The sequence below is a fragment of the Salmo trutta genome, chromosome 5, assembly GCF_901001165.1.
Source record: "Salmo trutta chromosome 5, fSalTru1.1, whole genome shotgun sequence".
Lineage (NCBI taxonomy): Eukaryota > Metazoa > Chordata > Actinopteri > Salmoniformes > Salmonidae > Salmo > Salmo trutta.
Window position 1 is genome coordinate 35,176,777 of NC_042961.1, and position 20,640 is coordinate 35,197,416.

General features: G+C 43.8%; 1 protein-coding gene and 1 long non-coding RNA gene across 2 annotated transcripts; one reads left to right on the top strand and one right to left on the bottom strand.

Annotated features, from left to right (window-relative positions):
- Positions 1 to 4,242: 4,242 nt before the first annotated feature.
- On the top strand, positions 4,243 to 4,905 carry LOC115194924 (piggyBac transposable element-derived protein 4-like). Its single transcript, XM_029754846.1, has one exon. The coding sequence runs from the start codon at positions 4,270 to 4,272 to the stop codon at positions 4,903 to 4,905; it is 636 nt and encodes a 211-aa protein (XP_029610706.1). The 5' UTR covers positions 4,243 to 4,269.
- A 9,074-nt stretch (positions 4,906 to 13,979) lies between these two features.
- On the bottom strand, positions 13,980 to 14,525 carry LOC115194099 (uncharacterized). Its single transcript, XR_003878299.1, has 3 exons — positions 14,330 to 14,525; positions 14,123 to 14,197; positions 13,980 to 14,024 (listed from the first exon to the last, which is right to left on the bottom strand). It is a non-coding gene; the product is annotated as an uncharacterized LOC115194099 (long non-coding RNA).
- Between the last annotated feature and the right edge of the window lie 6,115 nt (positions 14,526 to 20,640).

The following is a 20,640-nucleotide window of genomic DNA, read 5'->3' on the forward strand; positions in this document are numbered from 1 at the left end:
GCTCATGGCTGAACGCTGACGATGATAACAAGGCTCGACAGAGACATTGCAAACGCCACCAAGGCCCTATGCAGTGCCCTGTGCTGCATCGTTAATGAGCTCTCGATTTGCCAGATTCGTCCGCGACACCGACGTGACTGGGTATGGAGCAAGGATCAGTTGAGAAGAATGTGAATGAGAATAAGAACAAAACCAAGAAGAAAACAAAAAGAAACAACAGCACCACAGTGTACATTACAGCAACCCCATAGCCCAGGTACAGTTCGTATCCATGTCCAAAGACTCCAGGAAAGCACGCATGTCATATTGGAAGCTGGTCGCAGCCGACGCCGAAAGGTTCAGAAGGAGACTACACCAGTTAGAGCCCTCAATATCTAGATGTCTAGACGAGGGTCACCGGGACCACATGAGGAACTAACCTCGAGAGTGCGTGTCACTGAGAGCTCCTCTCCCGTCACATCCCCGTATTTACGAACAGCTTCCTCAGCAAACCGTCTCATGGTGTAGTACAACAAGTCATACGGCAAATGAAGTAAAGAAAGTTAAGCCGGGGAAACCTTTCCTCGGCACAGCAAACTCTGCCCAGTCAGTCACTCTGACAACACCTCGCTCCACGTTCTCACCAAACCCCTCGGATAACCGAAGCAGACCTCCTGTCCTTTCCTCCCTCGTAACCCAGCCATCTACCCCAGGATCCGACTGAATCAACTAACACAAAAGCTGCCTGGTACAACTGCCTCTTCTTGAAGAACAGGACCCTGACAGATCATGAAAAGGAAAACCTGGACCGTGTCAACATGAGATCTGTCAGCCACGACGGAGTCGATGTAATGATAGGACCCAAGGACAGTCCCTTCACCAGACCCATGTACGTAGAGTCGACGCACTACCACCATCTCGATGCCCTATTAGCCATGATTGCGTGCTATGTCTACCCGAAAGTGGAAAGCTTGTACGACTATCCCGTGAGACACATGCAATTTGCAGCAGCTCAGCGAGTCGTCCACGCATCATGATCCGCTATCAATTACAGGGAGGAGAGGACAAGAGTAAGGAATGAAAAGACAAGCCAAAAGAAGTCATGACAAGAGAAGCCTAAAAGTAAACAAGATGATCGTCTTCACAGTACATCCACCAGTGAAAGGAAAATGTTGGACCCTGGACCTTGGACCCATAGTCTGGCGCGTTCAGGGAGCCTTCATGCTGTTACACGACAGCCATCGTTGGAAACAAGCAACTCCACGAGATTGACTTGACCACGATCTAGCAACAGCTGTGCCTCATCTCGAATCCTGACACCGTGCCCGTACAGCATGTACTATGGCAATGAAAAGGAATACAAATAAATAACTGAACAGTCCATTGAACACGTCGGTGTCTCTCATTTCATTGAGTATGTGTATCTATCCCTACATTTGTCTCTCCGTCATTACTATGCAAGGCATACCACACAGTGTTTCATATCCCACATAATATAGTCATTACACTCCCCTGATTTACAGAGGAGCAGTAGCAATCTGCATTAATGTACAAATTGTAGTGACAGGCGGAAGTTAGTGTTTACACTGCGAGGGAAATATAGAATATATCTCCCTTGACAGATACACATTTAATTAGTCAGTCTTGCCAAGCAACTTTCCCAATTCACTCCATGAGACGGGGATTTGTGATGAATGCAATAAATCTAGCAATTGCCAGAGTGATTCAGTGGCATAAGGTCTGGTTACAGAGAGAGATTGAGAGAGAAGAGAATAGCGATCGGGGAGAATGGGTGGCTGTGTTTCATATCACAGGTCCTGTGTTGTAGCTCGCCGATTTCCACTGTCATCTGCAGTTATTCCACTCTCATCTAGCAACCCTTGTCTGTGCTGTAACCAGCAGCAATGAACTATGTTGTTATCCATGACACCTATTTAATTTGCTGCATCAGACACAAAAATTTAGAAACGGAAACTTACTCTCAATGCAACACCACCCATGCACCAGATAATTGCAGCGACCATTACCTAGGCCGGATAAAACAGGACACGAGAGGAAGATTAGGTGGAGATGATGAGAAAGCACATGAACAAGCACACCGAGGTAAAGTTGCTCACGATGTGCATGATGCTCACCCGACACTGTGTTGAACCAAGTGTTATTTTATTTTTGTATTGTTGGATCAGTTTTGAGAAGGAGGCAGTGAGACTGTCTTTAACCGGGGATCAATACCCAAACACACACAGTCCACATCCCAGGGAATGGGATATCCTCAGTTTCTGAATCAGAGCGTTCCAATTGTCACCACTGGGGGGGGTGCTGACATTTCATGGAACTCAAATAGCCGTTTAACCTCTCTAGGGTAGGGGGCAGTATTTGCACGGCCGGATAAAAAACGTACCCGATTTAATCTGGTTATTACTACTGCCCAAAAACTAGAATATGCATATAATTATTTGATTTGGATAGAAAACACCCTAAAGTTTCTAAAACTGTTTGAATGGTGTCTGTGAGTATAACAGAACTCATATGGCAGGCAAAAACCTGAGAAGATTCCTTACAGGAAGTGCCCTCTCTGACCATTTCTTGGCCTTCTACACTCTCTTTATTGAAAACTGAGGATCTTTGCTGTAACGTGACACTTCCTATGGCTCCCATAGGCTCTCAGAAGGCGGCAGAATGGGGAATGATGACTTTGCAGGCCCAGGCTGAAAAACAGTAGAGCATTTGGATAGTGGTCGATCAGGGAACAATGAGACTGGGGCCGCGTGCACGAGCCGATACCATGTTTTTATTTTTTCGTCTTTGAACGAAAAACACCAGCAATAGAGAAAATCATCCTGGACATGACAAATCTGGAGGGGTTTCGAAAATATGGCTGCTAATCTTAGTAGGTGTATACAGGTCCCGAGGTGAGGCTGTAGCTAGTCTATGGAATGCAGAGAGTGGAAGGGCCATTTTCCGTGCCACGATGCCACTCAAGCGCTTTCACACTTACTCAAGACTAATACGATTTGATGACCGTGAGTCGAGACCGGCAAGACGTGCGACGGACAAACTGGCAGCCATAAGAGAGGTCTGGGACAAGTGGGTCGAGCGGCTGCCAGTCCTCTACAAACCAGGGCCTAACGTGACAGTGGATGAGCATCTGGTTCCACTCAGAGGTAGTATATCTAGGTATATCTAGGGTTCTTCCTAGGTTCTGTCCTTTCTAGGGAGTTTTCTTAGCCACCGGGCTTCTACGCCTGCATTGCTTGCTGTTTGGGGTTTTAGGCTGGGTTTCTGTGCACCACTTTGAGTTGATGTAATATCAGCCGATGTAAGAAGGGCTTTATAAATTTGATTTGATATATATAATAAAAGTGATTTTCACCACTGATGTCTGTGACTGCTTCTGCCGACACCGATACTAATAATTACCGATGATTCTAATCTCTTCTTTCCAAAGGTCGTTGTCCTTCCCGGCAGTACATGCCCAGCAAGCTAGAAAAATATGGGATCAAGTCATGGGTGGCCTGCGACGCCAAATCCAGATACGCTTGGAAGATGCAAGTCTACACCTGGAAGCCAACCAGTGGAGGGCCCTCTTATGAAGTCGGACGGCAGCTTCTGAAGAGGAACGTCACCATGGTTGGCACGGTTTGAAAGAACAAGTCTGAGCTCCCACCTGCACTGCTTGCATCAAAGGAAAGAGAGGTCTTCTCATTTATTTTTTATTTATTTATTTAACCGTTAATTCACCAGGTAAGTTGACTGAGAACACATTCTCATTTACAGCAACAACCTGGGGAGAGGAGGGGGATGGATGAGCCAATTGTAAGCTGGGGATGATTAGATGGCCATGATGGTATGAGGGCCATATTGGGAATTTAGCCAGGACACCAGGGTTAACACCAGGGTTAACACCAGGGTTAACACCAGGGTTAACACCAGGGTTAACACCAGGGTTAACACCAAGGTTAACACCAAGGTTAACACCAGGGTTAACACCCCTACAATAAGTGCAATGGGATCTTTAATGACCTCAGAGAGTCAGGACACCTATTTAACATCCCATCCAAAAGATGGCACCCTACACAGGGCAGTGTCACTGCCCTGGGGCATTGGGATATTTTTTAGACCAGAGGAAAGAGTGCCTCCTACTGGCCCTCCAACACCACTTGCAGCAGCATCAGGTCTTCCATCCAGGGACTGACCAGGACCAACCCTGCTTAGCTTCAGAAGCAAGCCAGCAGTGGGATGCAGGGTGGTATGCTGCTGGTATACTGCTGCTCATCAACATTTGCCTTCATGCCCACCACCACTCTAGTTTCCTACCTCCCCAAGAAAAACAAGAATGTGTTACTTCTGAGCACACAGCACACAGAGGCTGAAATTAGCAATCACCAGGACAGGAAGCCAGCCATCATCCTAGACTACAACTGCAACAAAGGAGGTGTGGACAACCTAGATAAAGTGATTGGAACGTACAGCTGCAGAAGGAAGACTGCCCGCTGGCCCCTGGTCATCTTCCATAACATTATTGATGTTTCCTCCTACAATGCCTTTGTCATATGGAGAGAGAGCAACTCTAGCTGGATGCCTCGTAAGCGGAAAAAGAGGAGGGTGTTCCTGGAGCAGCTGGGAAAGGCACTTGTAACTCCATTCATCGAAAGAAGGGAGCATCTCCCCCACACAGAAGCATCTGCAGCACTTGTGAAAGCTGTTCACAGGGCTAGATCTCATGATCAACCTGAGGAGCCAGCTGCCCTAGCCACTGCCCCAGCTGGGGCAAGTAAGAGGAAGATATGTCAGATCTGCCCACCAAAGGACTGTAAAACACATACTGTGTGCCGCAGGTGTAAGAAATATATCTGCAAAGGCTGTGCACACGCATACTGTCCCACATGTGCTCATTGGGGATTTAGTGAAGGAGGGACAGTTTGACCCGGAGGACACGGGGTGTATACAGAATATGAGGACAACGGGAGGGTTAAACAAATCAAAATATATTTTATATTTCAGATTCTTCAAAGTAGTCATCCTTTTCCTTGATGACTGCTTTGCACACTCTTGGCATTCTCTCAAACCTTTTCATGAGGTAGTCACCTGGAAAGCATTTCAATTAACAGGTTTACCTTCTTAAAAGTTAATTTGTGGAATTTCTTTCCTTGTTAATGCATTTGAGCCAATCAGTTGTGTTGTGAGAAGGTAGGGATGGTTGACAGAAGATAGCCCTATTTGGTAAAAGACCAAGTCCATATTATGCCAAGAACAGCTCAAATAAGCAAAGAGAAACAACAATCCATCGTTACTTAAGACATGAAGGTCAGTCAATTCGGAAAATTTCAAGAACTTTGAAAGTTTCTTCTAGTGCAGTTGCAAAAACCATGAAGCTCTATGATGAAACTGTCTCTTTGAGGACTACCACGGGAAAGGAAGACCCAGAGTTACCTCCACTGCAGATGATAAGTTCAGTATAGTTAACTGCACCTCAGATTGCAGCCCAAATAAATGCTTCACAGAGTTCAAGAAAAATACACATCTCAACATGCACTGTTCAGAGGAGACTGCGTAAATCAGGCCTTCATGGTCAAATTGCTCTATTGAAAACACTACTAAAGGACGGACACCAATAATAAGGAGAGACTTGCTTGGGCCAAGAAACATGAGCAATGGACCTTACACTGGTGGAAATCATTCCAAATTTGAGATTTTTGACATTCAATGTGTGTGTAAAGAATCAAGGGTGTTTAGTTGGGTCTACTATTCATTATAAAACTAATTGTTGAATGGTTTAAAATCCGTCAGAAGCTGCTTTCAATTCATGGTGGCTCTGAATTAGTCTTGACAGAGACAGAGCTTGTTTTGCCAAGGAAAGTGAAAAGGACTGAGGGAAAGTAAAATGGAAAATACATGGAAAGGAACATTGAAGAACCTCAAAGAACATTGCATTTTCAAGATCATGTAACATCAAACATAACATCAAAATGCATCTTATATTCCTGCCCTTACAGAAAAACCACATGATTTCACAATTTGAAAATCACATGATTTCAACTTACATTTTATGTGAAATCATGTGAAAACATGTTTTGGAACACAACGTGATGACGTTTTTACATGTGTAGTTTAACGCAATCACATGTTGCTTAACATGTTATCACATTATCTTCACATAAGATTACATGAAAACATGTTTTTGGAACACTTCCCGTGTTCACATGTGAAATTCATGTGTTTTTTTGCGTATCTGACTGGATAGGATGGGTGACTCAGCAGAGGACAGAGCGAAGCTGACCAGCCAACAGGAGCTGTGTCCCTGACAAGCAGGCCACCAAACACCTCTGCAGTTCCACACTCAAGGTTCTTAATAATGCTTTAAAATGCACATGTACGATTGTGCATGTGTAATGGGTTGAAAACAAAGTCACTAAAAACAGACACCCATTTATTATTTATTTCCCCCAATTTGTTTATGTATTTGTCTTAATTCATCTAAATTGTATTTTCTTCATACTTTAGAGTTAGCAGCCCATCAGGCCAATAGATGGCGCTGTTGCACTGTTGTAGCAGGAGAAACAGAGAATTCTGGCCAAGCACGCACCATTCTGCAGAATAAGGATAGCATCAGCACTTTTCAGAGGTAAACTTGTGTCTGTTCTTTTTACTATTACAGGTATGTAATAGAACTTCCAAACGTTCAAATATATACAGAATATGTAATAACATGCTATTTAACAACTTTGTCAAGATATCACGTTAGGAAAGGTTTTGTTTTGGCTTTGTGCCGAACTGAGTGAAAGAAGAACGTGATTTACATTGAGTGAGAGTATATGTTAGCTTGGATGCTAGCTGAGGTAAAAAAATGATTTACGAGTCATAGAGACTAACATAAACTCACTCACTTTTGTACATCGCCTTAGCGCCCCAAAAACATAATACTTCCAGATCAACTGTAATGTCAATACCGTTGTAAAGCACAATTTCCAACAAAATTAATGAAATGACCTCTACGCTGCCCGTTTCTGCATAATTCACGAAGGCAATGAGCTCCGTCGGGTCTTTTTAAAAATGGCGGGTGGGGGAGTGAAACAAATGCGTGATAGTGAGAAGGAGAGATGTCGTGTGGGAAAACTGCATTTTTTTCACTCGATCTGTCCAACTTATCACCTTATCGCCTCTAAAATGTAAATAAAACACTATAAAGAGTTTATATAATGTGTCATTACATAACTATTTGAAGGTTTGTGTCGAATTTGAATCGGGTTTTTAGGGCGGTGCTAAAGTGATCTTCAGAAGTAAACATTGTCTTTTGAGAGTCATGATAGCTTGCAATGACGACGCAAAAAATTACTGGGTATCCCCCTTTACCCCCGTCACTGTCCATTTCTTGTTTTTAAACGATGAGAGAAGTGCTACACCTGGTGGAGAGAGATTGTAAGACAGAAATAGTTTCTTTACGCGTGCTGTACGTTACTGCATGACACGTCACGATGTAACGGAGGGTCAGTTTTTTTCAACTTTCTCCAATACTATAGAGCCATTACCATGTCGATCAACGCTTGAATAGAAACGTACTTCACATCCCAGATTTTGAAGTCAACACAGTCGCTACAGTCTCATTAGTTTTCTTTGCAGCCTCATTTGAATGTCGCGATTGTGCACAGTTTTATGGAATGGGGTGAGTTTACCTTATGTTTACAGAGTAGCTTACTTGTACTGGTTTTTGTCTAAATCATACACTAAAACAGGGTTATTTGTGGAACATTTTTGAATCCTGCTGTAGGTAAAGTGCATTTATGTTGTGTAATTTAAAGTGTGCACTTGTTTGATGTGAATATTTTAAAAGTACTAACAAGAAAATAGACAATTGAACAAGAGAAAAAAAACATTCTTCAGGATAAAGAAAGCGGCAGAACTTTGCAGACGTAAACTTGTGTCCGTTCTTTTTACTATTGCAGGCCACCTCAGCTACACATGAACTCTGTCTGCACACGCATCCACGCATGCACATACACACCGACAAACACACACTAATGTTCTCTCGTGTTTGTCAGCAGTTTATCGTGGCCCTGTTGTTTGCCTCCTTCACCAAAGCTCTGTCAGGGACCTACATGAAGAGTGCCATCACTCAGAGAAACACTGACCTGTCCAGCTCTCTCATCGGACTCATAGACGGCAGCTTTGAGATGGGTATCAACAATAACATTGAGTTGCTTGAGAATTAATGTAGTAAAAACCAGATACAGACTACGGTATGGTCCATTTGTTTTGTGGTTCAATCGGAGTCTGCTTTCAATACTGTCCGGTTTTGTTGTTGTTCCTATTAATTGATTGACTGGCGTTTGTCCATGACTCTACTGTCAAACCCCTAACATTGTTTTATGTGCTGCTATGTTGTTGCAGCCTAGTATCCAAACTGATATGCCATTTTAATTTAAATAAAAACAGCATTTATAATTTGCGATTCCTGCCTACTGAAGTGTTGTGTTTTCTTGCAGGTAACCTGCTCTTCCTGGCTGTGGTCAGCCATTTTGGGGCGAAGCTACACCGGCCCCGGCTCATTGCTATGGGCTGTTTCCTCATGGCTGTAGGATCCCTCCTCACAGGACTGCCACACTTCTTCATGGGTTGGTAAACAACTGAAATACTGGATAAACTCGTACTTGTAGAGATACTCCAATGCAGATGACAGTTTCACTTTTGAAATAAAGAAATGTATCCAGTTGTTGATTAATCTCAGTTAACTTAGAACTAAAGTCTTGCGTAATTGGTCAGCTGCTTGATTATGTTTTGGGGTCATACATGTTAAGAGAAGGGATTAAGAGATGCTTTAACTGTGACGTGGTAAAGTTGGACCCAGGTGCAGAGAAGAGACCAGAAGATGAAGCAGTGGTTCCAACCAATGTCTCCACCCCTCAAGGGCCCACTTAACTGCCAAGAGCTCCCGGTTGCCTACATCGTAGTTGCGTTCCGCTGGCGAGAACCGCTTGGAGAGAAAGGCGCATGGGTGCAGTTTCTTGTCCTCCTCGTTCCGCTGTGAAAGGACCGCCCCAGCTCCGGTGTCCGAGGCGTCCACCTCTACCACAAAGGGACGAGTAGGATCAGGATGAACGAGGATGGGTCCGGAGGTGAAACGTCCCTTGAGCTCTATGAATGCCCTGTCAGCCTCGGGATTCCAGCAAAAACCTGCTTGAGTGAGGTGGGACAGGGCCGTATGTGTTCCCGGAATGGTTTTTGGAGAAGATCAGGATGTCGTCGAGGTGAACAAAGACGAACCGATTCAACATATCCCTAAGAGTGTCATTGATCAATGCTTGAAAGACTGCCAGTGAGTTCGATATCCCGAAGGTCATGACTAAATACTCAATGACCACTAGGGGTGTTAAAGGCAGTTTTCCACTCATCTCCCTCCCTGATTCTCATCAGATTTTAAGCGTTGCGGAGGTCCAGTTTGGTGAAGAATTGGGCTCCTAGGGCCAACTCCAAGGCGGCGGACATCGGGTACGGGGTAACGATTCTTGATCGTAAGCCTTTTTAGCCCTCTGTAATCGATGTGAGGAAACAGAGAGACAAGGGATGCATTTAGACAGGCAGCCCAATTATGATATTTTTTCCACTAATTGGTCTTTTGACCAATCACATTAGATATTTTCGCATCAGCTCTTTTTCAATGCATATCTGACTGGTCAAAAGACCAATTACTCAAAAAAATAACAGAATTGGGCTGCCTGTCTCAACGAAGCCATAGAAACCTGGACATGCTCCAACTGAAATGTTCCCTCCTCAGCATTGATGTTGAATGGCATGAAATACTATTTATTGTTTCTCTCCCATCCCCTGTAGGTTTGTTGAACATGAGTGGAAATGAATCTCCAGCACACTGGTAGCACTTTAGATGTGTGAGTATAACTTTTCCAGGTGAGTTGAACCTGCCTGTGGGTGCGGTGGGGATTTTCCTGGGAGGTCTACTGATGAAGAGGTATACGCTTGGCGTTGTGTCTGGAGCCCAGCTGTCTTTCGTCACCTCCTTCATGGCCTACCTCCTCCTCCCTCTGCAGTCTGGCACTAAGTGTGACAACGTTCAGGTGGCTGGTCTGACCGTGTCCTACAACGGGTAAAAATGCATCGGATTGGTTGGTTGGTGGGTTGATAAAAACAAAAGGTTTGATCAGTGAGTTCGAGGGAGAGTGAGACCAAAACACACATGGGCTTGTGCCAGGGCTCCCTCTTGTGGGAATACACAGTATGGTTGTTACTGAGCCAGGATTCCTGGCTGTTTTGTCACTGTGTCTATGTCAATGATAGTTCAGCAACAATTATTTAAACATCATTATGGCCAGCCATTCTTTCTGTCCCCCAGGTCCCCTGGTGTAAGATGGCAGCGTGTTGTCAGAGTATAACAGTGACTGCTCCTGCTTGGCTGGGGAGTGGGACCCTGTGTTTTCAGACAACGGCATCACCTACACCTCCCCCTGCCTCGCAGTCTGCTCCAGCTTTACAGGAAGCTGGAGCAGGATACGGCAAGAACATGGTACTAATACTATTGATGTACTGAGTGTACAAAACATTCACAGGGAGGCTTATGTTGACGCCAATGCTTCCCACAATTGTGTCAAGTTGGCTGTATGTCTTTTGAGTGGTGGACCATTCTTGATACACACGGGAAACTGTTGAGTGTAAAAAAACAACAACAGCGTTGCAGTTCTTGACACAAACTGGTACCCCTGGCACCTACTACCATGCCCCGTTGAAAGGCACATAAATATTTTGTCTTGCCCATTCACCCTCTGAATGGCACACATACAATCCATGTCTCAATTGTCTCAAGCCTTACAATATTTTTTTTAAACCTGTCTCCTCCTCTTTATCTATACTGATTTAAGTGGATTTAACTAGTGACATCCATAAGGGATTATAGCTTTAACCTGGATTCACCTGGTCAGTATATGTCATGGAAAGAGCAGGTGTTCTTAATATTTTATACACTCAGTGTAACTATTTGGCACTGAAATAAGTTATTTTCAACCATTAACTGAGGCCTTTTTGGGGCCTTATCTCCCACCTGGGATGAAGAGGACTAAGTTAGTCATTTCTGATCGGCAATAAAGTATATATTTTTTTGATGTATGGAAAAATTATGGTTTGCAAATCCTATGTAGAGAAGGTTCTCTCTGGTAGTTGTGCAATATGACTTCAACTTTTACAGGGCACTCTTGTAAAATATATTTTTAATCTCAATGTGACTCCCTGTTTAAATAAAGGTTAAATAAAATAAAATAAAAAACACAAAGACAGGATATGGGGTATCACATCATTACATACTAGACCCTACTGCACCTGCATTCCAGCACCATTCCAACATGTTTGAGGTGGGGGATCAATACATGTGGGGGAAGAGGTGTCTGTCGAATGTATGATTCTGACATGTACAGGTAAGTTCATTGTGTGTGTGTGTGGATGGGGCGTCCACATTTGTGTGCGTACTCTGAGGTGTGTTTGAATATGAATGAGCAGCAGTGTTGTGATGTGTCCTATCCCGTCCTTGCAGGGTGATCTTCCACGGCCTCATCACATGTCTCAGTGGCTCCTCCTACTTTTTCATCATCGCAGTCATTACAGTTTAGGAGGGAGGGGGACACCACCATGGGACAGCCCCCACACTCATCCCTAGAGATCAAATTTCAGACTCCCTCCAAAACCACTGAACCCCTCAACACACCGAAAGAGATTAAGGTGCACACCCTTAAAGAGGGAGCCGGAACAGGATAACTCCCACCAAACTCCCAAAGACACAGAGGAGGAGGAACTATCCAACACCCAGGGAGAGAGAACGAGTGACCTCAGTCAAACACAGCCAGGAAGAGGAGGTGGAAGAGGCGTTAGATAGAGGAGAGGAGGAGGTTACCCCATAGGCCATGCCTCCTGTTCATGTGAGCAAGAAAGAGCAGAAGGCTTCTGATCAGCCAATGGGCAGGCAGAGGGAGAGGTCATGGTGATTCACACCCACAGAGAGAAAGACAACCCACACAACCTCTTGGCTGAGATGAACCACACAGTCAGAGGGCCTTCAGGGCTAGCCAGTCAGCCTGCCTGCTCTGATCCTCAAGTCAATTGTATTTCAATTCATGTTCATTAAAGATTTTATTCAAGAATTGAAAAGTCCCATTTACTTAATCATCATTTTTCACTGTCTGCAAGAACAAGGGTGAGTCTGGGTCACCCTTTTACTTGGCTAACACAACTTGCATATCGTCATAGACTAGGCCGAAACGTTAATCTTTTGTGGTTGCACCTCAATGTTGATTGAGCGCCCCCCGTTTTTTTGTTCTCAAATAATACAAAATAAATTTAATGTAGGAAGTAAATTATTAAAAGCATTAAAATTGGGATGTTTCCCACTTATTTACACAACCTGGTCCACACTTGCAAAGTGAAAGTTTATAGAAAAGTTCTGAAATTAAGTACTAAACGGAAGAAAAGCACAATTGAATCCAATTGTAATGCAAATAATTTAATTGTCTATGGTTCAATCCCATTTCTGAAGGTCTGATGAATAATTAATATTGTTCCTCCTCTTCCTTGTGGCAGGCGCAGCAGCACACTGCCCTCCAAAGCCTGCAAAAAAATCGCTGGACTACCCCTTTCCAAGCTCTGCATGGAACATCCAGTGTCACATCCTTGGTGACGTGACGTGTGGGGTGACATCCGAGATGACCACAGCAACAACCTGTGGAAAGGGAAAAAATAGGTACAGAATGTAAAGAAATGCAAACCGTAGGTTCTAAACACTGGCCAGCTGAAAGGTTCTACTAAGATGGCATGACAAATGGCACCTGTCAGAGTGCTCTCTATAAGTGTTACCCACCTGCTTGGATGTCAGCTGGCAGAGTGGCGAAGACAGCAATCGTGAGAGTCCTTCTTCAGGTATGACGTCCACAACCTCCAAGAGGGAAGAGATAGACTCTGCCTCTGTATTGGGGTGTTGTCCACAACATTCAGGTGGAAAGAAGCCGAATCTGCCTCTCTGTTACGGGTGATGTTCACAACCTCAAGGTGTGAAGAAGCTGGATCTGCCTCTGTTAGCAGTGATGTCAACAACCTCCAGGTGGGAAGAAGCCTGGTCTGCCTGTTTTTGGGGTAATGTCCACAACCTCCAGGTGGGAAGAAGCCTGGTCTGCCTCTGTTTTAGGGGTGATATCCACAACCTCCAGGTGGGAAGAAGCCGGGTCTGCCTCTGTGTTATGGGTGACAACAACAATCCTGATGAGCTCTACTACTACAAGGCACCAAGATGTCAACATAACAGGCACCTGTCAGAGTGCTCTATATCAGTGCTACTCACCTGCTTGGATGTCAGCTGGTAGTGTGGTGGAAACGGCCACCGCGAGGACAGGGGGGACTGGTAGGGTGGCTGCAGGGGGCTGGAAGCATCTCTGCACCTCTTCCGCCACAAAGGCGCAGACAGATCTCATATAAAAAGGGCCCTGGAGGTCATCCGTGGAGAAGGACTGACTAATTCTCCCGAGGATCGACTGCACAGATTCAAAAGCAGCAGCCCGGGAGAAAGGGATGTGAGGGGAAGGGTCCTTTAACATGCAGGAAAGCTTCTCCACTTTGGCCGCCGCCATGTCCACGGCCATCCCGCTTATTAGGAATGGGTGCTCTGAATGGCCTTCCTCTGGCTGAAACCAGGAGGAGCCTGGGCACCACCTCCACCACCACCACCTGGTATGGGCTGAGCAGGTTGCTACGGGGTTCATTGGACTGCTCGCCCAGATTGCTCCTCACAGCTCTCTCCACGATGCTGTGGACCTTAGGGTCACTGAAATCAACAAAAAGAAGAAGACAAAGCTAAACGATGTGCAATGTGCTCACAGAGAACACTGTCTTAGTCTGTTTCTGCATAGTTCCAGATGTGTAGATAAATGAATCAAGTAATATGCAGGTCAGTACATGGAACTCACGTCAGCTGGTGAGGTGGGGTGCATGGAACGGCGGAGTTTGCAGAAAGCCTCGTGCTCTATGTTCATCATTTTTAGGCAAGTGTTTACGTCCCAGGCCTGTCGTAGGAAACAGGAAGTCCCATTAGTGTAATTTCACAACAGATCTATTCTGCTGTACTAACTAGTTGTTGAAAGGCTAGGGAGAAATTGCTCACTCTTATGTCTCTAACTCTCATTCTCTTGCCAGCCGAGTGAGGTCGTTCCCCTCCTCCAGGGTTTCCTTTCACACCCTTCAAATAAAACACAGAGCAATTAAACTTTCATGGCTTCCGATTGTTCTGTTGTTTATTTTACCCACACCTCCTGGAGTGTTGCTGGTGGCAGGGAATGGCAGTGAAGGTGAGTGCTGACGTGGTACTCACCTCTCCCTAAAGGATTTTTTTGCCCTGAGACACCAGCCAGTCGATCATGTGCTCCGTGGTGACATGGGTCGGGACCTGGCCTTGGTTCTGGAGCAGCAGATAGTGGACCATGAGCTTCTTCTGCAAGATGAGGTAAGGTGTGAGACCGTGCCACGAAATACCATATCATGCGCTTTCAGAAGAGCATCTGGCAACATTTCACAACTGTTCATGCCTCACAATTTGCAAGTGATATTAAGAACTCTTATGACCAACTTCTCTAAACTGTCTTGAAATAAAACTCTTTCTGTTGTTTGTTTTTGTGGGATGAATCTTACATGTTTATTCTAATATGTTTCCTCCCAGCAGGCCTGCAGAGTCTGAAAATAAAGGCTGCTTCTACAGAATTCCTTTGAAGAGAATGAAAATAATTATGCTTTTTTTATGCACATTATGAACAGGCATTTACATTATGCTAAAATGAATATCTCCAAGATTACCTTTGTGGGACCATAAGTGAACTCCGGAATGCACCAAACCCTATCCATGGTAAGCTGGGGAAGAAATGCAGCGCTATAGATAAACGGGATGTTCTAGAGATAAACAGGAATGACATAAAGTCGCGAATGACCAATGACTGGAGTTGTCCAATATGCAGCACTTAGAATTGAGTTGTAGGCAATGTTTGGCACAAAATAGAATGTGAGTATGTGAGTATATAAGAGCATGAATGACAAAAAACGTATGACTTGGATTGTATGCATAATAATAACAATATCGCTCAGCGTGGGAACTTTTGGTGTTGGGAAAGTATCCATTATAATTCTCCATGGCGCGTAAAGACCATCACTTCGTTGTCTTGTTGGTAATAGTAAAAATGCATGACAGTCCGCATTGAAATAGTCTAACAGTTGTTTTTCATTTTGTTTCTCACATTAAACAGACATTTGAGAACGGAATTGCTAACAGTTGTACCTATGATGCACTGACACACTAAAGCTGTACAGTGTAGTTTGATAAGTCAGTTTCAATTATTTGCAGATGTATTCCCTATTATTTACAAATCGAAAGATGTAACATTTGAAATGAATATGGCAGAACAGTTTAGCACAGAGTTCCTGTGGGAGTCTTCTCCTTCAGTCTTTTTGCCTCCTAAGGCCTCGTTTCTCATTACAGGGGATTTCCCCAGTGCCAACTTCACATGAGATGGCTGCTGTCTACTGTCATGTGGTGCTGAATGACAGATCTCGCTATTCCGATATGGCTGCTGTCCATGGTGCTGAAATATCCAATCTCGGCTATTTGCATTTGTACAACTATCCAGACTTGACCCCACAATTAATAAACACACATTAATGCTAATCTCTCACACATTTTTGAACATTGCACAACCTGCAACAAGACACTGAAAGAGCATTTTATTCCAAGTGTGTTTGTGTTTGAATAAAGATCCAAAGAATGAAATCAATATGTGGATGTTGATTGGACAATGTATAAGTGCTTTTCAGAAGCCATTATTTTGCATTCCCTGTAGGGTGTATTTTACTGGAGCATGATCAGATTGCTTTGTTTAAGCCAGAATGAAGATTTGGTCTGAGAAACTGACGATTACAGCATGATAGCGATTAAAAAAAATAAAATAAGACCCCCTTTCAAAGAGTCGCTCATTTATCACTTTCTTGCAGATATACAGAGCCTTCAGAAAGTGTTCATACCCCTTAACTTATTCATCATTTTGTTTTCTTACAGCCTGAATTCCAAATGGATTCAAATATAGTTTTTTTTATCATCTCACCCAGCTACAGACAATACCCCATAACAACAAAGTGAAAACATGTTTTTACATTTGATCTTTTCATCGAAGAAGTCATGAATTCATCAATGGTGAAGTGAAAGCCATCCTCTCTTGGTGAATGCTGCTTTTTAGTTAGCTTTGTGACAGTATCAAAAATAATCCACAAATAAGGTTGGAAAAATAGGATGATCGAGCAGCAGTGAGGACTCTTCGATATTGCACGGCACTGTCTTTCCAAGCTAGTCGAAAGACGGTGGAACTCCATTTCCGTTCCAATTTTCTGGAAGCTTGCTTCAGGGTTCGGGTATTTTCTGTACACCAGGGAGCTAATTTCTTGTGAAAAATGATTTTTATTTTAGGTGTGCGACTGCATCTAGGGTATTACACAAGTCAAATTCAGATCCTCAGTTAGGTGGTTAACCGATATTTGTACTCCGACATCCTTGGGTAGGAGAAGGGAGTCCGGAAGGGCATCTAGGAGTCTTTGGGTTGTCAGAGAATTTATAGAATGGCTTTTGGATCCTTGGTTGGGGTCTGAGCAGATTATTTGTTGCAATTGCAAACATAATGAAATGGTGGTCCGATAGTCCAGAATTGAGGAAAAACTTCAAGATCCACAATATTCATCACACGGGAAATAATTAGATACAGGGTATGACTGTGGCAATGTGTATGTCCGGAGAAATGTTGGACAACACCCACTGAGTCGAGGATGGCTCCGAAAGCCTTTTGGAGTGGGTCTGTGGACTTTTCCATGTGAATATTAAAGTCACCAAAAATCTGAATATTATCTGCCATGACTACAAGGTTCTGCCATGACTACTGCCCAGGAGGCCTGTAAACATCCTGTCTGGTGTCAATGGTACAGGCTGGTGGCAGTGGTGTAATGATGTGGGGAATGTTTTCATGGCACACATTAGGTCCCTTTAAAACAATTGAGAAACATTTGAATGCCACACCTTGTAGAACCCTTTCCCCAGAGAATGCAGGCTGTTCTGGAGGTAAAGGTGGGGAGACCCGGTACTAGATGGGTGTACCAAATAAACTGGCCACTGAGTGTATATCCACATTGGTGGTTTTAAATAAACTGGCCACTGAGTGTATATCCACATTGGTGGTTTTAGAGCAATATTTGAGCAAATGAGTTAATCAAATACTGCCTCTCAGAACTTGTAAATATACAAGTAAAGGTAAAGGAGGAAGAGCACTTTGAACTCCAGGATGGGTATGGGCTTGTCCAGTGTCGTCTAACAAGTTTCAGAGTTTGACATTGTTCATGAGTCTTGGTCATGGTGACATCTACGGACTCCATCCTAGCTGGAGGGGTGCTCTCATCTCATCTACGAAGATAGACAGGGCTCTAACTCCTCTAGCTCCACAATGAAATAGGGTGCAGGCCAGGAAGCAGGCTGTTAGCCAGCCTGCCAGCTTAGTGGAGTCTGCCACTAGCACAGTCAGTGTAGTCAGCTCAGCTATCCCCATTGAGACCGTGTCTGTGCCTCGACCTAGGTTGGGCAAAATTAAAGATGGCGGTGTTCGCATTAGCAATCTCACTAGTATAAAGACCTCCTCCATCCCTGCCATTATTGAAAGAGATTGTGATAACTCACATCTCAAAATAGGACTACTTAATGTTAGATCCCTCACTTCAAAGGCAGTTATAGTCAATGAACTAATCACTGATCATAATCTTGATTTGATTGGCCTGACTGAAACATGGCTTAAGCCTGATGAATTTACTGTGTTAAATGAGGCCTCACCCCCTGGTTACACTAGTGACCATATCCCCCGCGCATCCCGCAAAGGCGGAGGTGTTGCTAACATTTACGATAGCACATTTCAATTTACAAAAAAAACCCGACGTTTTCGTCTTTTGAGCTTCTAGTCATGAAATCTATGCAGCCCACTCAATCACTTTTTATAGCTACTGTTTACAGGCCTCCTGTGCCATATGCAGCGTTCCTCACTGAGTTCCCTGAATTCCTAATCGGACCTTGTAGTCATCACAGATTATATTCACATTTTTGGTGACTTTAATATTCACATGGAAAAGTCCACAGATCCACTCCAAAAGGCTTTCGGAGCCATCATCGACTCAGTGGGTTTTGTCCAACATATCTCTGGACCTACTCACTGCCACAGTCATACTCTGGACCTCGTTTTGTCCCATGGAATAAATGTTGTGGATCTTAATGTTTTTCCTCATAATCCTGGACTATCGGACCATCATTTTATTACGTTTGCAATCGCAACAAATAATCTGCTCAGACCCCAACCAAGGAGCATTAAAAGTCGTGCTATAATTTCTCAGACAACCTAAAGATTCCTTGATGCCCTTCCAGACTCCCTCTGCCTGCCCAAGGACGTCAGAGGACAAAAATCAGTTAACCACCTAACTGAGGAACTCAATTTAACCTTGCGCAATACCCTAGATGCAGTTGCACCCCTAAAAACTAAAAACATTTGTCATAAGAAACTAGCTCCCTGGTATACAGAAAATACACGAGCTCTGAAGCAAGCTTCCAGAAAATTAGAACGGAAATGGCGCCACACCAAACTGGAAGTCTTCCGACTAGCTTGGAAAGACAGTACCGTGCAGTATCGAAGAGCCCTCACTGCTGCTCGATCATCCTATTTTTCCAACTTAATTGAGGAAAATAAGAACAATCTGAAATGTATTTTTGATACTGTCGCAAAGCTAACTAAAAAGCAGCATTCCCCAAGAGAGGATGGCTCTCACTTCAGCAGTAATTAATTCATGAACTTCTTTGAGGAAAAGATCATGATCATTAGGAAGCAAATTACGGACTCCTCTTTAAATCTGCGTATTCCTCCAAAGCTCCGTTGTCCTGAGTCTGCACAACTCTGCCAGGACCTAGGATCAAGGGAGACACAAGTGTTTTAGTACTATATCTCTTGACACAATGATGAAAATAATCATGGCCTCTAAACCTTCAAGCTGCATACTGGACCCTATTCCAACTAAACTACTGAAAGAGCTGCTTTCTGGGCTTGGCCCTCCTATGTTGAACATAATAAACAGCTCTCTATCCACCGGATGTGTACCAAACTAACTAAAAGTGACGGTAATAAAGCCTCTCTTGAAAAAGCCAAATCTTGACCCAGAAATTATAAAAAACTAATTGGCCTATATCGAATCTTCCATTCCTCTCAATTTTTTTGGAAAAAGCTGTTGCGCAGCAACTCACTGCCTTCCTGAAGACAAACATGTATACAAAACGCTTCAGTCTGGTTTTAGACCCCATCATAGCACTGAGACTGCACTTGTGAAGGTGGTAAATTACCTTTTAATGACGTCAGACCGAGGCTCTGCATCTGTCCTCGTGTTCTTAGATCTTAGTGCTGCTTTTGATACCATCAATCACCACATTCTTTTGGAGAGATTGGAAACCCAAATTGGTCTACATGGACAAGTTCTGGCCTGGTTTAGATCTTATCTGTCAGAAAGATATCAGTTTGTCTCTGTGAATGGTTTGTCCTCTGACAAATCAACTGTACATTTCGGTGTTCCTCAAGGTTCCGTTTTAGGACCACTATTGTTTTCACTATATATTTTACCTCTTGGGGATGTCATTCGAAAACATAATGTTACATTTCACTGCTATGCGGATGACACACAGCTGTACATTTCAATGAAACATGGTGAAGCCCCAAAATTGCCCTCGCTAGAAGACTGTGTCTCAGACATAAGGAAGTGGATGGCTGCAAACTTTCTACTTTTAAACTCGGACAAAACAGAGATGCTTGTTCTAGGTCCCAAGAAACAAAGAGATCTTCTGTTGAATCTGACAATTAATCTGGATGGTTGTACAGTCGTCTCAAATAAAACTGTGAAGGACCTCGGCGTTACTCTGGACCCTGATCTCTCTTTTGAAGAACATATCAAGACTGTTTCAAGGACAGCTTTTTTCCATCTACGTAACATTGCAAAAATCAGAAACTTTCTGTCCAAAAATGACGCAGAAAAATTAATCCATGCCTTTGTTACTTCTAGGTTGAACTACTGCAATGCTCTACTTTCCGGCTACCCGGATAAAGCACTAAATAAACTTCAGTTAGTGCTAAATACGGCTGCTAGAATCCTGACTAGAACCAAAAAACTTGATCATATTACTCCAGTGCTAGCCTCCCTACACTGGCTTCCTGTTAAGGCAAGGGCTGATTTCAAGGTTTGTAGGTTACTGCTAACCTACAAAGCATTACAAAGGCTTGCTCCTACCTATCTTTCCGATTTGGTCCTGCCGTACATACCTACACGTACGCTACGGTCACAAGACGCGGGCCTCCTAATTGTTCCTAGAATTCCTAAGCAAACAGCTGGAGACAGGGCTTTCTCCTATAGAGCTCCATTTTTATGGAATAGTCTGCCTACCCATGTGAGAGACGCAGACTCAGTCTCAACCTTTAAGTCTTTACTGAAGACACATCTCTTCAGTAGGTCCTATGATTAAGTGTAGTCTGGCCCAGGGGTGTGAAGGTGAACGGAAAGGCTGGAGCAACGAACCGCCCTTGCTGT